This window comes from Nymphalis io, chromosome 1, assembly GCF_905147045.1.
Source record: "Nymphalis io chromosome 1, ilAglIoxx1.1, whole genome shotgun sequence".
Taxonomy (NCBI): domain Eukaryota; kingdom Metazoa; phylum Arthropoda; class Insecta; order Lepidoptera; family Nymphalidae; genus Nymphalis; species Nymphalis io.
This window is the reverse complement of record NC_065888.1, coordinates 8,088,281-8,106,757: the sequence shown is the minus strand read 5'-3', so window position 1 is coordinate 8,106,757 and position 18,477 is coordinate 8,088,281. Positions and strand designations below refer to the sequence as shown.

Here is an 18,477-nt window from a genome sequence, read left to right as displayed (position 1 = left end):
TTCAAGCTCCGTTAGAAAGGTCTGATTTGTTTGCTTCCATTTTACAATATTGAAAATATTTATCTCATAAATGACAAAATGTAGGCATTGAGTTTGAATGTGTTCTTAAAAGTAAAGTTGTGTGAGGCGGGCGGTGGCGGCTCGGCCATAGGGCGCGGGCGTGAGGCGCGGCGCGGGGACGTGCGTGCCGCGTGCGGCAGTAGCCGCCGCCATGACGGCAGGGTCGCGCGCACCCCTGTTAGCCATCGCTTTGTTTGCAGCACTTTATTCAGGTACGTGATAAAAATATTTTAATTATTTTATGTGAAAATGCAAACTGTAATAAATTTTTCGACGATGAATGAATTTATAATATATCTTTAAGTGTAACCTTTCACATAATATATATAAATATATTTTATAATATAAAATTAAAAAAGCAATATATTTTTATCACATTTGAAGATGATTTTATACTTATCTTAAATATGTATAGCATTTCATAATATTCGTTTATTTTTTTTTATTTAATTAGTCAATATAGTTATTAAATACAAAAATGGTTTTATATTGAGTAAAATTGAAGATTTTAGATTCACGTTAAGCCTTCTTCGATATTGATACAATTTATATATTGTACGCTTATCTCGCGAAGTGGTCCTTATTGATCGCGGCTGCAGCATCAGCGTAGTACCTAGCGCTTGTCTGAGGAAGCAAATATTAAAATATAGATTAATTTTGATGTTTCTGAAAGGTGTGGTTTATCTTTTTTTGTGTATACAATATCCGTTTGCATGCCAAGCTATATCCAAATACGTTTTCTTTTAATGTTTAGTTAGGTGATTATTATGATCACCTTGATATTACCCCATAATTAAATGCCCCATAAAGAAATTAAAAAGATCGTATATTCAATTTATTTTGCGTGATGCGCGTACAGACACGAGCTACTATTTTATTTATATATATACTTACATACGATATATAAATGCGAATACAATTTTGTTGTAATATAATTTTTAATTTTATAAATATAACCAATTAATAATCTACAATTTTGATTGCATCATAGGATGGTGCTCAGAGGACGAAGAGCGACTAGTCCGGGACCTGTTCCGAGGTTACAATAAGCTCATCCGACCTGTACAAAATATGACACAAAAAGTCGATGTTCGATTTGGTTTAGCCTTTGTGCAGCTCATTAATGTCGTAAGTTAAAATAATAATTACATTTCCAAATTAATATATAATAAATATAATTTAATATGTATGTATAGACAAATCATTTGTCAGCGCTTAAAACCGATTTTGATTATCCTTTTACCTTATTACTATTGAATATATTACTTATCATGCGTATGGATAAAATAAGTTATTTATTTACAATATTAATAATTGAATTCGTGAAAGATATCACATTAATCTTTATTTCAGAACGAAAAAAACCAAATCATGAAATCCAACGTTTGGTTACGACTCGTTTGGATGGATTACCAGCTCATGTGGGACGAGGCTGATTATGGAGGCATAGGCGTGCTAAGACTTCCCCCTGACAAAGTTTGGAAGCCGGACATTGTGCTCTTTAACAAGTAAACATTTTTGTTTATCTTTTATTTTATTAACCGATTATATGATTTTAAAGATATTTGTTAATGCATTTCAAACTACCACTCTATTTTATAAGCAGTTAATAAAGGACTTTTCTCAAAGTATATAATAAAAAAATGGTTCAATTTCACAGCGCTGATGGCAATTATGAAGTACGATATAAGTCTAATGTCCTGATTTATCCCAACGGAGAGGTACTGTGGGTTCCACCAGCCATTTACCAGGTATTAAAAAATTATGCATTTTTAGAACTTTTTACTTCTTTTTTATCATTTAAACATAAAACCTCGGGTATAGGCAGTTCAAAGGAATCCTTTAAATTGATTTTTATATTTCTAAGAATAAAATATGGTATTTATAAAAGAACATTATTGTTACAGAGCTCATGTACCATTGACGTAACCTATTTCCCATTTGACCAACAAACATGTATCATGAAATTTGGATCGTGGACTTTTAATGGTGATCAAGTATCGCTTGCATTGTACAATAACAAAAACTTCGTTGATCTGTCAGATTATTGGAAATCTGGTACTTGGGACATCATCGAAGTACCAGCGTATTTGAATATATATGAAGGCAACCACCCTACTGAAACGGATATAACCTTTTATATAATTATTAGACGGAAAACTTTATTTTATACCGTGAACTTAATTTTACCAACTGTTTTGATATCATTCCTTTGCGTCCTGGTCTTCTACTTACCCGCTGAAGCTGGTGAAAAAGTAAGAATTCTTGTAGATCCACTTATTATTTAATATTACGCTTAAATCCTATTACTCTCTACAATTTTTTTTATTCTATCATTTATATAAACTTTGTAAACAGAGCAAAATTAATTCTTTCTTATTTCAGGTTACATTAGGCATAAGCATTTTGCTGTCACTGGTCGTATTTCTACTTCTGGTGTCAAAAATTCTGCCGCCGACATCTCTAGTACTGCCACTCATCGCAAAATATCTTCTGTTTACATTTATAATGAATACCGTCAGTATTCTTGTCACTGTCATCATTATTAACTGGAATTTCAGAGGACCTAGGACACATCGGTATTTCACTTTTTATTATGTCTCAAATAAAATATCAAGTGTACAATTATATGGCCTTACGTTTATCTGTTTTCAGAATGCCGCTTTGGATCCGAAGCGTATTTTTGCACTATTTACCAGCGGCTCTACTTATGCGTCGACCACGTAAAACACGTCTGCGTTGGATGATGGAAATGCCAGGAATGGGAGCCCCACCCCATGCAGCGGCTCCTCACGATTTACCGAAACATATAAGGTACGATTAGGATTCAGATGGTATATACCCGAATACTCAGTCATTACTTTGTATCTTTCATTAAATATATCAAAATCCTTAAAATAACCGTTTCAATAATGTGTTAAATTATAAATATTAATTATTTTATATATTGATACAGTGCGATCGGAGCTAAACAAAGTAAAATGGAGGCAATGGAACTATCCGATCTTCATCATCCTAACTGCAAAATAAATCGAGCATCTGGTGGAGTGGGCGAAGTTGGCGCACTAGGAGGGCTAGGAGCCCTTGGCGGTCTTGGACTTGGTGAAAGAAGAGAATCCGAAAGTTCTGATTCTTTACTTTTGTCTCCGGAAGCAGCTAAAGCTACCGAAGCCGTAGAATTTATAGCCGAACACTTACGAAATGAAGATCTTTATATTCAGGTAAAAACTTTATTCTACAGTGAGTAGTAAAACCCTTTTTTAATATATTTTATTAATGTAAATTATTTTCAGACACGAGAAGATTGGAAGTACGTAGCTATGGTGATCGACAGACTGCAGCTTTACATTTTCTTTTTCGTAACTACTGCTGGGACCGTAGGGATTTTGATGGATGCGCCGCATATCTTTGAATATGTCGATCAAGATAGGATTATCGAAATATACAGAGGAAAATAAGCTATTACTGCACATTTATTGATTGGAATAATGATAGAAATATGATTTACTTTCTCTTCGTCTTTCAGAAACAATTATTGTCTATTTCAAACATTTAATTATTATAATATAATACGAAATACGACTTAGCGTACTAGATACTGCTTTTGACATCATGTTTCAAGGCAGTTTGCAAAATTGAGGCTTAAATAAATACATAGTAATAAAATAATTATTAAATGTTATACGTTACAATGTTTAACGTTTATAATAAGGTCTTCTTGGCTCATTTATTGCTCAGCTAAATAAAACACTCATAAGTTGAGACAAAACTACTGTATTAGAATCTTAGATTTTAGAGAATATGCTATAACCTTAATGAATCGTAGCTTAATTTAAGAAATACCTACTGATAGAATTATGAAATGGCTGTGTTCGATGTTTATAAAAGAACAATATTAATGAAATAAATGGATTTTTATGTAATTTTGTATATCATCAGCGACTAAATTCCGTATTCTTAAGTAATTACCCTAGGCCCTAAGATAATTTAATCACAAGTAAATATTAGATTATTAAATTGATCACATTTCATTCTTCAATTGATTGACATTAAGTATTTGTATACTAGCTAAAGTGCCCTTTAATTGTTTATTAATTTTATAGGAAATTCAACAAAAATCAAAAACTTATACGCTCACTTGAAACTAATTACTCTAAAGATTTCTTTAAACATGTAAAGTATTAAGATTTACTTTAAATAGTGCATTATTTTATATGCAAGTCGTCTTCGATCTTGTCTTGGTTTTGATCTCGACTTGTCTAATATATTAACTTAATCAAAAATCATATTAAATTAACGAAATAACAATTACGTGTTATATATCTTGGAATATTGCTTATGTCATATTTGATAATATGGGTACTTGTAATGTGTTATTACTTTATAAGGCATATACGATTACCTATATGCCAATGTAACTAATAAAATATATACATATATGTAGTATAGAATAATTTGTTGTGAGACGAATCTTCCAAATAATTAATTGATATATATGTAATTAGACATAATTTAAAATATATATCTTTACGTATTCACATTATTCGTTGAGAATGTTGAAAGGCTTATTCTTATTTATAATTAAAGGAATAAACACATTATTAATATTGTTTTATAAAGCAACAATAAATAAAATAACTTAACTGTCGTTTTTTTTATTAATTTGCGTCAAAAGTATATTTAACTTTGAAATCAAAAGAAAAATGGATGAAAATTGGACTTCATGATCGGTACTTCGAGGCCTACCTTGTATACATCAGATAAAAAAATTTGAGTCAATAATTCTCAAAGAAATAGCGGGCTAAAAAATCAGAATCGGTCTTAGAAGGCAATCTATATCTAATGACGCAACTCAAAAAAAACGGACCCGTTACAACGTCCAAACGGGAAATCTTATTAGACTTAGATTTAGACATGATTGATTGGACGGGTCAAGGCTCCAATGATGGCGCAAATATCACGGTTTACTTTAATAAAGGACTAGCCCCGGTGCTATATATATACAATTGTATAAAGACAATGCAAGTTCTTTAGGAAAGGACGAAACTTAAGTTTAAACCTATATTGGAAAAATGAATATCTTTAAAAATATTTAAAAAGACAATCAGACTCTTGCCAAGCGTTTCTCGGCCTGCAATAATTTCCGTCTTTTTTTTTCGCTGGAAAAAACGCATTTACGCGTTTCCCTCACATAAAGTGGGGGGTATGTGGGGCTCGCTGACGCTGAAGGTGCCGGAAAGCTAAAAAACCAGTGGTACCCACACCGCCTTTTCGGGGGACGCCACGGGATAGCTTGCGCATACTACCGTGACGTCCCGTCGGTGACGGCCCGCCTCTGCAGGCTTCCAAATTCTAAGGGGTTCTCGGGGTACAGACACCCCCTAGCCCCGGCGACACTTACGGCGGGAGGAGAAGGTTGGTTGGCGCCGACGTCTTCTCCCCTGTCTTCTTCGGCGAAGCGGGTCAGCGGAAGCACTGTTCTCACACTCCCGCTCCGCGGCCTCCTTCTGCGACATGACGTTTTCGCAGAAAGAGACCACCTCCTTCCGCGCCGTGTCCGAGGGTGCACCGCACTCGTGGCAGGGGGGAGCGACCTCCAGCCTCGCTATCTGGTGCAGATATCTGCCGAAGCAACCGTGCCCGGTAAGTACCTGCATCAGCCTGAATGTGAGTGTGCCGTGACTCCGTTCCACCCAGCGACTCAAGTGGGGACGAACCGCCCCTAAATAATTTCCATCCTTAAACAACATCTTTATAGTGGGTATTCCAATGTTCGGGGCGCTCTCGGTGCCTTAGACACCGGCAAGCCCCACATACCCCGCCCCCACACTGTTCCCGTAGGGGAAAGCGTAATGGGTCTTTCCAGCGAAAAAAAAATAGGTTACACTTGGCCCTTTACGCAGGTGATGACCTGTCACGGTTGTTTTTTTTTTAATTTTATGTTCATAGGTCTACAAAACAAAATGACAATCAAACAATTCAAATGATTACATTTCTCTTGATGTAGACACGACATGCGCTTTTGATTAAGTGCAAAAAAAGCGTCTAGTCTGTGACAGCAACAAAGACGTAAGCTTTTAAGTTTTTTTAATGGGTAAACAATTTAAACTATCGAAACAGTTTTTTTAAAATTTTTCAATTATGCTATAGAACTGTCGGTAAAAATTTCATAATTAAAACGAATACTATTATAAGAGAAACACATGCGGTATAAAGGCGAGTGGCTATGTACATTTGTTCTAGAGATAGGAAGACAACACATATAATATCGCATGCGACTATTTGGACGAGGAATTGAAAATGTATGCATGTATGCATTGTAAGATATCGGACGAGTCAATAAGTCCATGAATTAGCTTGTATAGAAAGATGATATCATTTATTTTCCTTCGAGTGTAAAGTGAGCTTGCTCTGTAAAAATTCAATCTCTGTGTATACGATTTCAGTTCAAGACATTTATTATCGGTAGAGGAAAGGTGATATAAGAATCTCTTTTGAACACATTCAAGTCTATTTGAACCTGATATGTGAACCTGATAGCAAAGGCTCCACACTACACTGCAATACTCCAGGATATTTAGAACTAAGGTATTAAATAAAAGAATAGAAACACTCGTTTGCTGAAATATCTTTAAATGATTATTAATAAATCCAGATAGTTTTGACGCTTTTTTTATTATATGATCAAGATGTAGCCTAAAGCTTAATGAACTATCAAGTATAACGCCAAGATCACGTATGCTCGTTACTTCTTGGATAGTTGAATTATTATTGATATAATATGTCACCGTATCAGAAATAATCTTGCAAGAAAATTTTTTGTAAAAACATTTTGAGGTACATTTGATTTAAGTGGCACCAATCACAAATATAGTTTATATCCGTTTGCAATATTAGCCTATCTAAATCATTATTTATTACGCGATAAATTTTCAAGTCATCAGCATAAAATTTAAAATTTGATTTTATATTAATACATAAATCATTTACGAAGATTAAAAAAAGTAAAGGGCCTAAATGTGATCCTTGAGGGACTCTTGAAGCTACCTCAATTTCCGCGGACTTAAAACCAAAAATATTAACTAATTGTGAACGTTTTTGTAGATAAGACTCAACCCATCTCAATAAAGAACCATGAATGCCCATGTGTTAATTTTTTTTCAATAATAACCGGTGGTTCAAATCAAACGCTTCCCTGAAATCAGTGTATATTGAATGAACCTCTTTTTTCTTATCTAAGGCGTTTGCAATTAGCGATTCATAAGACATTAAATTTGATGCTGGTGCTGATTACGATTTATATATTTACGTGTATGGCCTAGTATTTCCCTATGCACAATTGACTCAAGTATTTTACCACAGTTAGATAGTAATGATGTAGGACGATAAGCAGTTACATCACCTACATCATCCCCTTTTGTGGATTGTATTGAAATGATTTATTACAGAATAGTACTGTTATTGGTCACTGCTACAGACTTGGAAAAAAAAACTGACTATTGATTTATTTTACGCTTTTATTATGTTCAAGATCTTATTTAAATAATTTATACATTACTTGTATTTTTACTTTCTGAGTAACATAAATCGTACATTATATCGTATTTAAAATTTACCATCTTTGGGCGACTGTTACTTATAGCTTTTTTCTTGGCTATTGGAATTTGTGAAATTAGATTTTATTATTGTAGGTAATAAAATGTATTCTGACAAAAATGGCAAAAAACATTGATTTTAAAATATATAATTTTATTAATCATAATGTAAGTGTGAAACAAAATTGTTTCCTTGTTCTTATCGTAATTACAATAATTAAAAACTTATAAATTAAAGGTTAAAGTTGTTATAAATATTCTTAGAACTTAACAAATATTTAGTATGCGTCTTTATAATACAACATATTTTTAAAGAAACTGACCATTTTTATATGTTGATCCCGTAAACAAAGCATCAATTGGCTTACTTATGCATAATTATTATTGATTAAAAATAATGTTATTTTACATTTTAAAAAAAGATCTAAGGTAAAGCGGTGTATAGAAAATTCTGAGGGAATTTTTCATTTGACTTTCATTGAGCATATTGACGTCATTCTAAGGCAACTAAAAATTTTAACGAGCACTATAAAAAATAACATTATTTCATTAATCAGTTTTAAAAGAAAGTAAATTATAAATTTTGAATTAAATTTATTTGATATATTACTGCAGTTTTACTACAATTGGTAAGAACCCAATTGTGCGAAAGCTTATATTACTATTAATAAAGAAAGTCTGTTTTAAAAATTATTTAATTACTATAACTTTGCTACTAATAAGAGTAATCGTATAGTGCGAACCAATAAAAAAAATATTTATGAGGGGTGACCTCGTTCTATCTCTCTCGCACACTTTCGCAACATTGTTAAGCCCTTATAGTTAGAAATCGCAAGAGGTAAGTCAGTTTGAATTTTCGTATTTATTAAATATAAAATATCATTGTATTGTAATTATTTTATATTTTTACTCCACAACTTACTTCAACAACGTCAGAACTTAATTACTTGGTGAATATTGGTTATTTTATTTATTGTTACAAAAAAATTGAAATAGGTTCACTATATCAATAGGTTTTTGTATTAATCAGCAAGTAATTAAGTTTGGAAATATTTTTTGTCCATTTTAACATAAATGCCCTCTAACATTTATAAATTCTTTATTTTTTCGCACGCCTTGTACGCACTTACTTGCCGTGGGTGTCTTACACTTTAGTACATACTATGTAATACAAGCAAATAGCTAAAATTGCTTGGTCAGTACAACGATTATAATGTTCAATATAAGTGGAAAATTATGTGAACATACAACACAAAACAAAGTTACACTTACACAAGAAATATACGAACATAACATTTACTCAATTAAAAAAATTTTTTTTTTTTTTTGTAATTTTTTTTACATTTAATGTAACTTACTGTCTAAACTTATATTATAATTATCTTAGTTTTGCTTTAATCATCATCATCATCATGTGTTGGTGACGTCGCGGAATAATTTGGTGTTGTAGGAGAGTATGATGGGCCAGCCGAAGATGGCGAATAGGCTAGTGACGTGGGTGAATAATTTGTAGATGTAGACGTGTATGTAGGTGATGTCGGAGAATATTTAGTAGAAGAAGGCGAATAGCCTGGTGATGTAGAGGAGTAATTTGGTGACGATGGAGAATAGTTCGATGAGGAAGGTGAATATTGTGTACTACCAGGATGTTGGGGGGATGAAGGAGAATACGCTGTGCTGGAAGGTGAGTACTGTGGACTTTTTGGTAAATACTGTGGACTGCTTGGACTACCTGCAAGTGATGGCGAGGTAGGTGAATAGTTTGGAGACGGTGAGTACTTGAGTGTTGATGGCGAGTAACTCTGAGAGGCTGGAGAGTAAGCTGAGGTTAGGGAATAATTGGGAGTTGTAGGTGAATATGGAGCAGGTGTTGGTGTATAATTTGGTGATGATGGGGAATAATTATGAGAGCCTTGACTGTAAGCTGGACTTGTCGGAGAATAATTAGGTGATGAAGAATATCCCGGAGATGTTGGAGAGTATGCCACACTTGTTGGTGAATATGATGGGCTCGTTGGTGAATAGGTAGGCGAATAGCTAGGAGAAGTGGCTGAATAACTTGGAGATGTTGGGGAATATGCTGGGCTGGTTGGAGAATAACTTGGCGATGTTGGCGAATACCTAGGCGATGTCGGGGAATACGACGGGGACGTAGGAGAGTAACCTGGTGAAGTAGGTGAATAACTTGGTGAAGTTGGCGAATAAATAGAAGTCGGTGAATAATTTGGAGATGTTGGTGAATAGGACGGACTGGCGGGTGAATAATGAGGGGATGTAGGAGTAAGGCTGGGCGACGGAGCCGCATAAACTGGACTAGTTGGTGAATAAGACGGAGATGCACCTGCCGGTGATGCGTAGGGAGACAAAGGAGCGCCAGGAGAACCAGGTGATCCGGGTTGTGGTGACCATGAACTGCTGTAAGCTGGTGACAATCCTGATGCGTCCGATGCACCTGACGGCGAAAATGATGGCCCAGGCGTCATACTGCTGCCGACTGAAAAGATTAATAAGGAAAACTAAATTAAATTACTTTTTAATCTAAATTAAATTATTTTTCATGTATTTCAAAAATTACCTTGGCCAGGGGACCAAACTGAGGCACCATATCCAGGAGTATTTTGATTGGACCAAGGGGTCATTAACGGGGTCATAGATGGAGTTCCAACTCCGAAGTATATTCCACCTCCAACCCCCATGCCGACACCAAGCCCACCCATTTCCATTCCATGTTTGCATTTTTCAGCATCAAGTAATAAGTCGAAGCAGCCTAAAAATATTATTCAAAAATTTTACAATAAAACTACAGTGTTCATGTTTTAATTAAAACAATTACCACAATATTAACACCTGCATTACATAAATTTTAATAAATAAAGTCTTATTAACTTATTTTACCAGATTTTTTTTAAAGTGTTTCAGTATTCACTGAACAACAACAAAACTAGAAAAATAATCCCGAATAACTAGAAAATTAAACTAATTAACTTTAATCTTTTTATAAGGACCTTTCACTTAACATAAATATGAGATAAATAATTAATGCCCAGACAAAAAAAAATTAAATAGTAATTTATTACGCTTACCAGTCCCCATCCTGGGTAACTGACCCATAATTATGTTTTCAGATACACCTCTCATGGGATCAACCTCAGCGTGACTTGCAGCGTCAAGTAACACGTCTACCGTTTCCTCGAATGAGCATCTCATGAGAGCTCCGGTATCTTGTCTATTGATACCGTGTCGCGTAATAGCCATAAGATGACCTTTAGCAGTCATCACGTCACAAAGTAAAGCAAGGTGCCGATAGTTTACGTATAAACCGTAGAACTGTAATACAGCATTCATTTCCTTTTCAACAGACTTACGTACAGCTTCAATACCTAACACTTGGAATATTTCGCATATGTCGTTACTGAACGTTCTTATTGGATCCACGTCACGTTCGGAAAGCACTTTCATTAAGGAAGTACCATCAGTTTCTAACAACCACTCTGCAATAGCTTTGAATTCACCTTGCTCAGTAATAATAATACGTTTTTTGGCTTCTGTTTGTGGTAAGTGCATGTACACTTTTGCTATAGCTTCTATACCTTGCAATGTCATATCAGATAACATGTTAGCTTCAATACATCTAAGGAACATATCATCTTCCATCTTGTCAACAGTTTCTTCGTCATTATCTTGAAATTTACTCTCCTCATTATTCATAATTCTAATACGTAATACTAATTTCTCTGCATTATCGTCATTGAAGATGCAATTTAAGTCATCTCCAAATCCTGCATTTATCTTTTCTGCAATTTGTTCCATAGTCAATTTCTTGTCTGTCATTCTTTTACGATCTAATTCGATACGTAAGAGCCATGGAGAAATCTTCGTAGGATCAAAGTCAGGCATTTCGTAGTAGACATTAACAAATTCTTGATCTTCAGCAATAACAGTATTTTGTGGATCGGGATCGTAATAAATAGCCGTGTTTGCAGTAACTTTGCGTAAAGTAGTATGTTCCAATCGACATAAGACGTTTTTAGCTTTTTCAGCATCTCTAGCTGCACCTCCAGTAAGAAAAACAGTTAGTGAGGGAGCTTTTGGTTTCTTTGAAATGTTAATAATTTCCTTTAGTCGAGGAACACCAAGTGTCACGTTTTTGGATGACACACCAGCAAAGTGGAAAGTATTCAATGTCATCTGAGTAGCAGGCTCCCCAAGTGATTGAGCAGCTAAAGCTCCAACCATTTCACCTGGGTTAACTTGGGCCTGTTGAAAACGTGTTTCTATTTCTCCAATTAACCATTCAAAGGCTTCGCTAGACAGTCTGTAATCTTCAGAAACAAACTTTGTACACAGTGTAGATCTGACTAAACATTGGAAAAGTAGAGTTGCATTTTCATTGGCTTGTTTAGACAATCGATCGTCACCAGCAACTATAACACATTTATTTAAAAGATCCTTAACACCTTGTATAACTTTGATTGGACTCAGATCAGTTTGCAATCTTTTATTAATATGGAAAATTTTTTGTACATTCCAGATCATTCTCTTGAAATTGCAAGGCAATACTACTTTTGATTCTCCACTGGGGAAAATTTGACGAAGTACTTCTCTATCTTTACACAACTGCTCCCATTCACTTTCAAGATCAGCAATGACATAGCCTGATTCTGTCAATTCTTTTATTATATCTTCATTGAAAATTCTTTTCAAATATCTTTCATTTGTTGGGTCAAATTTAAATTTCTTTTCAAATGCCTTATTAGACAATTTCACTGTTGGTAGATTTTGAAATTCTACTGTTTCTCCTGCTAATCCATCTTCACCATATCTCAATTGAATCAACTGTCCCACAGAGTTACGGACGGTGCCATCATAGTGTACCATGACCGATTCCATGGCCTTTATTAGACGTCGTTGAATATATCCTGTTTCTGCTGTTTTTACCGCCGTATCGATAAGACCTTCACGACCACCCATAGCATGGAAATAGAATTCAGAAGGCGTTAAACCAGCAAGATAGGAATTTTCAACAAAACCTCTCGATTCAGGACCATAATCGTCTTTAATAAAATGAGGCAATGTTCTTTTCCGGAAACCAAATGGAATACGCTTTCCCTCTACGTTTTGTTGACCCACACAAGCAATAACCTGAGAAATATTAATATTTGAACCTTTGGAACCTGCCACCACCATGGCTTTAAGATTGTTATATTCTGTTAGAGACTTCTTAGCAGAACCTCCAGTTTTGTCACGAGCGTCGTTTAAGATACGATTTACTTGGTTCTCGAATGTTTGCCTAAGCGTATTACCGGGAGTTGGCTCTAGCTCCATATTGTGTGCCTTTTGAATAACCTCTATGACATCATCTTTAGCTTTAACAATAGCCCGCTGAATTTCTTGGTATGTTTGTGGATCAGCAATGGTGTCACCAATACCAATGGAGTGACCTTCCAATAAAAGCCAATTATTAATCACAGTTTGAATATTTCCATAAAAACGTCCAGCAGTTTCATGGCCCAGTTCTAACATGCAAATGTGAAGCAAGGAACCCGCTGATGCACCCAACGATTTTTTACATAGAATTCCCTTTAGCAACTCTCCATGTTCCACTACAACTTTTGTATCTCCTGGTGAAATCCAATTGTATGGACCGTCATCTTCTTCATCAGGATGTGTGGAATGAGTTCGAACCATGTTTACATTTCCAGGAATAATCAGTGTAAATATTTGCTTTCCAGTCCAAAGTGGTTGTGGTTTTAAGATACACGGTTGTGGTATTTTACCATCCCAGGTTGGCAAGAACATAAGTAGATTCATAACTTGTTCTTTAGTCAAAAACACATCTCTTTTCGTCATTTTTCTTACTGCAGTTAATGTGTCCTGTACAATACCCATAACAGGTTTGTTTGCTTGTGGAGTAATAATCTGTCTTGGGGTTATATGTATATTCTCTACCTCTGCACGAGTTTCCATAGATTGTGGGACGTGTAAATTCATTTCATCTCCATCAAAATCAGCATTGTATGGTGAAGTGCAACTCAAGTTCATCCGAAATGTTGACCATGGTAATACTTTAACCCTATGACCCATCATACTCATCTTGTGTAATGTTGGTTGCCGATTGAAAATAACCAAATCATCATCTCTTAAATGACGTTCTACTTTATATCCATATTGTAAATGTAAATCTGAGGATTTAGGGTGGAATCGCAAATCTATTCTTTCTCCATTATCCCGTACGATGTATTTAGCTCCTGGATATTGTGCATTACCACGTCTAACTAACTCTTGCATCCTATCTATGTTAAAAGGTGTCACTAATTCTGGGAAAGTTAAGTTTTGAGCAATGGATCTCGGAACTCCCACTTGATCGATACGCAAGTTAGGATCTGGTGTGATCACAGTCCTAGCAGAGAAGTCGACACGCTTTCCCATAAGATTTCCTCTAATTCTTCCTTCTTTACCTTTTAAACGTGCTTTAATTGCTTTAAGTGGTTTTCCTGACTTTTGCATGGCTCTGAAAGTAGAATAATAAGTTTAAATATCAAAATCTTTTTTTAGTTGAAAATAATTTTGACTTCACATTATTGTTTACTTACTTTGGCATTCCAGGCATGTCATTATCTACAAATGTTGCCACATGAAATTGTAACATTCTTATATTATCTGTTAGAACATGAGCAGCTGCCCCTGATTGTTCATTTCTCATTAACTCATTGTTTGCTTTGATAATATCTGCAAGTTTGTGGGTCAAATCATCCTGGTTTTTTGCCGATCCAAACATTACCACAGCGGGTCTTACAGCTAAAGGTGGAACTGGAAGAACTGTTACAATCATCCAGTCAGGTCGAGCAAACTTAGGGTCCATACCTAAGATGAATGACTCTTCATCTGAAATAATTAAACGATATGGTAATAAAATCACTATTGTTCACCCTGCAATATTTTCAAACTTCAAATATTTCCTTTTAAGCACTAACTTTATGATACAAATAAAACTAAACATACCACAAATGACTATCTAAAGTTTTTAGCCTAAAAATACTTTGAAAATAAATAATACAACACAATCTCTTTTAAACCAAGTTTTCTCTTATTTCTACTTGAACTAAAAATAATTCATAACATTTTTTTAAATAAATTCTGTGAATCAATTTCACACGAAATTTTAATATCTAGAATATTAAATTTCGTTTTGTCACATTTATTAGAGATGAAATGGATAATTGTTTGTAGTAGTGTAGCGAAAATCAAATGATTACTTGCTCATTGCTGTGTATATTATATGACGTTGTTTGATTATAATATATTTGTATATTTATAAAAACATAAAGAAAACAGATAGAAAAAGAAAAATATTTCATCGGTGAAGAGAAGGTGCCAATTTGACAATATTTTGACATCAACATCAAAAATCCTTAGTTTTTACACTGTTTTGTCTACTGATTTAAAATTTCTTATGGTCTCTTTGGTTTTTCATATAGAAGTAACAGCTTGTGAATGTCTCACTGCTGGGCTAAGGCCTCCTCCCTTTTTTAGAGGAGAAGATTTGGAAACTTTTCCACCACACTGCTCCAATGCGATTTGGTGGAATACACATGTAGCAGAATTTCAGTGAAATTAGACACATGCCCATTTCCTTACTATGTTTTCATTGCCAAGCATGAGATGAATTATAAACAAATTCAGTACATGAAAATTCAGCGGTGCTTACCTTCGTTTGAACCCACGATCATCGATAAGATTGAATTAAGATTCTCATACATTATTTGAAAATTAGTTACCAGTATAATCTGTGTACCTAAGTCTAAAAATTCTTAAATAACAAAATAAATAAAGGATGCGCTACACCTAATCTGCCATACAGAACCAGTACACTATATCTTATACAACAGGATAAGGTATAACAACCTAATATCCATTTCATATCTAATATTTTTATAACATAGCTTATGTCTATTTTGTAATTTTATTTGTTGTCAAACATAATATGAACCTAAAAAATCTATTTACAAACCAAACTTACCTCTACGATATTAATGTGCTACTGTCATATACAACATTTAAGCTTTCTCCAACATAATAGAAACACATGGATAATTACCATATAATAAATGTAGAAAATAATTCCAAGGTTACATTTAAATGATAAAAATTACATTAAATGTAATCTTCTTTCTCCTTTATACCTATTCTTATAAAAGTAAAGTAAATATTTTACTTCTATTCAATGATCAAAACTATTCAAATACCTGTTATATGTTTCAAAATTTCATAAACTCTTTCTGCTGTTATAATAATTTTCTTATCTTGTGTATCTTCATTAGCATGTTTCCACTCTGCAGTCAGATCTAAGCCTTGTCGTCTAATAGATGGCTGATAGTGACCGCAACCTCCATGGCCGGATCCCCTTTTGCCTTCTTCACCTTCTTTTCCAATATCCATATCTTCTCCCCCCTCACATATATTTTTACCCTTACATAAATCATACACATATGTCAATCTTTTACGTGGCTGTCCTTTTGATTTCATAACCACTTCTTTAATCTTAGGATTTGTCTGAAAAATAAAATATATATATGGTATCAAAATTATTAAATAGCGAGTAAATTCAAAATAACTGTATAAACTAAGCTGATAATTACCGGACTGACTAACAGCTTTGAACAATAAAAACAAACACATCTTAAAACTTTTATTGTTTTTGTTATAAAACCAATGTGAAAAACTGGTTTTGATAAATCTATGTGTCCAAAGTGTCCTGGACATTCTGTCATATTTCCTGCACAAGTCTGACACCTGGAACTTCTGTCAATTACCCCTTGTCGAGGGTCCATAAGCCCACCAAGCTTGGGCCTTCCACCTTCCATAGTTTCTGGAAAGCGAATGCCTCCCTCTGTGACTGACATTCGTCGCTAAAACATAACACCATAATGAAAAATAACAAGTTATGAAGTCAAATTTTGAAGATTGAATGATTTTGAAGATTGTTAACTGCGCTTTCTTTAAAAATCAATTAAGTTAAAAATAATGACAAGATTTCGTTCAATAAACTTTTGAAAGTAACACAACCAGAAAAACACAACGCAGTCATCAAAGATGCACACTTGCACAACATATTTTATGCATACTTAGTTTTTGCATATTTAGGTTTTTTTTATATACAAAACAATAACCATGTTATAAATTAAACTTACGATCTCATCTGGGGATAATATACCAAATTGTACTCTTTTAACTTGGCGCAAAGGCGCCTTAGAATCGTTCGTGGTCGCCATTTTGGACGACTAATGATAGTGACAACCTTTGACAATCGGAGCATTTTAACTAAATATATATTTTTTCTAGCATTGTGTTCAATGACAAGTAGTTAAACAGCCAAAGATTTTTTATTCTACTTATTTATGGATTTTGATACTACAGTTTAAGGCCACAATCATTTCAACTATAATATATATATATATATATATTATTCATACTGGCTTTTACTAGTTCTTTTAAAAAGACTTTTTATCAGGATAAATTAATATAAAAACAAAAAGTTAAAATACAAATTAGTTGTTTCTCTTTTTCATAAATAATATATATGTAATAATCATAGACAAATTATAGATTATACAAAAATCGAAAACAGATTCTAAGCTAAAGGGCAAAATGCAATCAGATTAATGATAAACGATAACGATTACAATATGTTATCATCAAATATAATTAAAAAGCCTAGTGGGTGAGTGAGTCAAAGATAGCATCCCCGCGTGTACTCACTGCCATCTTTAAAATTACTTTTCTTGGGTTTTGTGCAAACCCGTCTGGGCAGGTTCTCATCATATATTCTACTGCTAAATAGCAGTACTTAGTATTTTTGCGTTCCGGCTTGAAGGATGAGTGAGCCAGTTTAACTGCAGACACAAAGGAACTAACATCTTATTTGAGAACTAAGGAGGCTTGTGGCGCATAGGCGATGTAAGGAACGGTTAATATTTCTTACAGCACCAATGTCTATGGGCGGTGAAGTCCATTTAAAAATTATATTTAAATTGAACATTTACTTAAATCTTTGTTTTTTTTTCGACGACTGGTGGCCTCAGTATGTGAATATGGATGCTGTGAGCGTTCTCCATTTAATGGGTTAATATATCTTTATTTACAATACTATTCCAATTAACTAATAACTACTTATATCCACTTTCATTTTACGATAACAACCTCACCGACATTCTTAACACTGTTTTTCACGAATCTACAATGGCTATATAACAATTTATGGTATTATTTATTATATGTATTATTAATTTAGATGTAAAAAAATTATGACAACTCAATTCAAGGTCGAAGTTTTTTATTTATCTTTATTCTTTACTCCTCCAGCACACTGTCATTGAAATCGCTTTAAGTTTTTAAAAAAGTTTTTCATTTTGACAATAATAAACGACTTTAAATTAAATATTCTCTAATTTACATGCACCAATTTGTAAATTAATAAAAAATATTTTACTCATATTGGGGAAATGTGCCTTGTAATTTTACATGCCAAATTTGCATTTAATGGTTCTGTGACTTACATCAGGATCACGTCACGTGGCGGCAATAATTCCTTACTTAATTTTATTGTTGTGAGGATATTTTGATCCTTTTTTCTTACAATAAATGACGGAGGCTTAGAATAAATGTATATTTTTAACCTTGACATTGACGGTAGGATCTTCACAGTCGTAACTCAGTTACTTACGACGGCTGAGAATGTTTTTTTATAAAAAGGCGAAGAAAGAAAATAGTTATTTCTTTTGTTTAGTAGTAGGAAAAAAATATTCGAAATATGTAAATTCAT

The 18,477-nt window shown here is 33.8% G+C and overlaps 2 protein-coding genes across 2 annotated transcripts; one reads left to right on the top strand and one right to left on the bottom strand.

Moving 5' to 3' along the window:
* Positions 1 to 193: 193 nt before the first annotated feature.
* Positions 194 to 4,258, top strand: LOC126781926 (acetylcholine receptor subunit beta-like 1). Its single transcript, XM_050507050.1, has 9 exons — positions 194 to 272; positions 1,052 to 1,188; positions 1,414 to 1,568; positions 1,721 to 1,811; positions 1,968 to 2,315; positions 2,446 to 2,639; positions 2,716 to 2,874; positions 3,017 to 3,281; positions 3,354 to 4,258. The coding sequence occupies exons 1-9, from the start codon at positions 212 to 214 to the stop codon at positions 3,516 to 3,518; spliced, it is 1,575 nt and encodes a 524-aa protein (XP_050363007.1). The 5' UTR covers positions 194 to 211; the 3' UTR covers positions 3,519 to 4,258.
* Positions 4,259 to 7,559: 3,301 nt separating this feature from the next.
* Positions 7,560 to 16,965, bottom strand: LOC126768380 (DNA-directed RNA polymerase II subunit RPB1). Its single transcript, XM_050486408.1, has 7 exons — positions 16,847 to 16,965; positions 16,295 to 16,564; positions 15,902 to 16,208; positions 14,249 to 14,540; positions 10,739 to 14,166; positions 10,231 to 10,422; positions 7,560 to 10,149 (listed from the first exon to the last, which is right to left on the bottom strand). The coding sequence occupies exons 1-7, from the start codon at positions 16,925 to 16,927 to the stop codon at positions 9,050 to 9,052; spliced, it is 5,670 nt and encodes a 1,889-aa protein (XP_050342365.1). The 5' UTR covers positions 16,928 to 16,965; the 3' UTR covers positions 7,560 to 9,049.
* Positions 16,966 to 18,477: the final 1,512 nt, after the last annotated feature.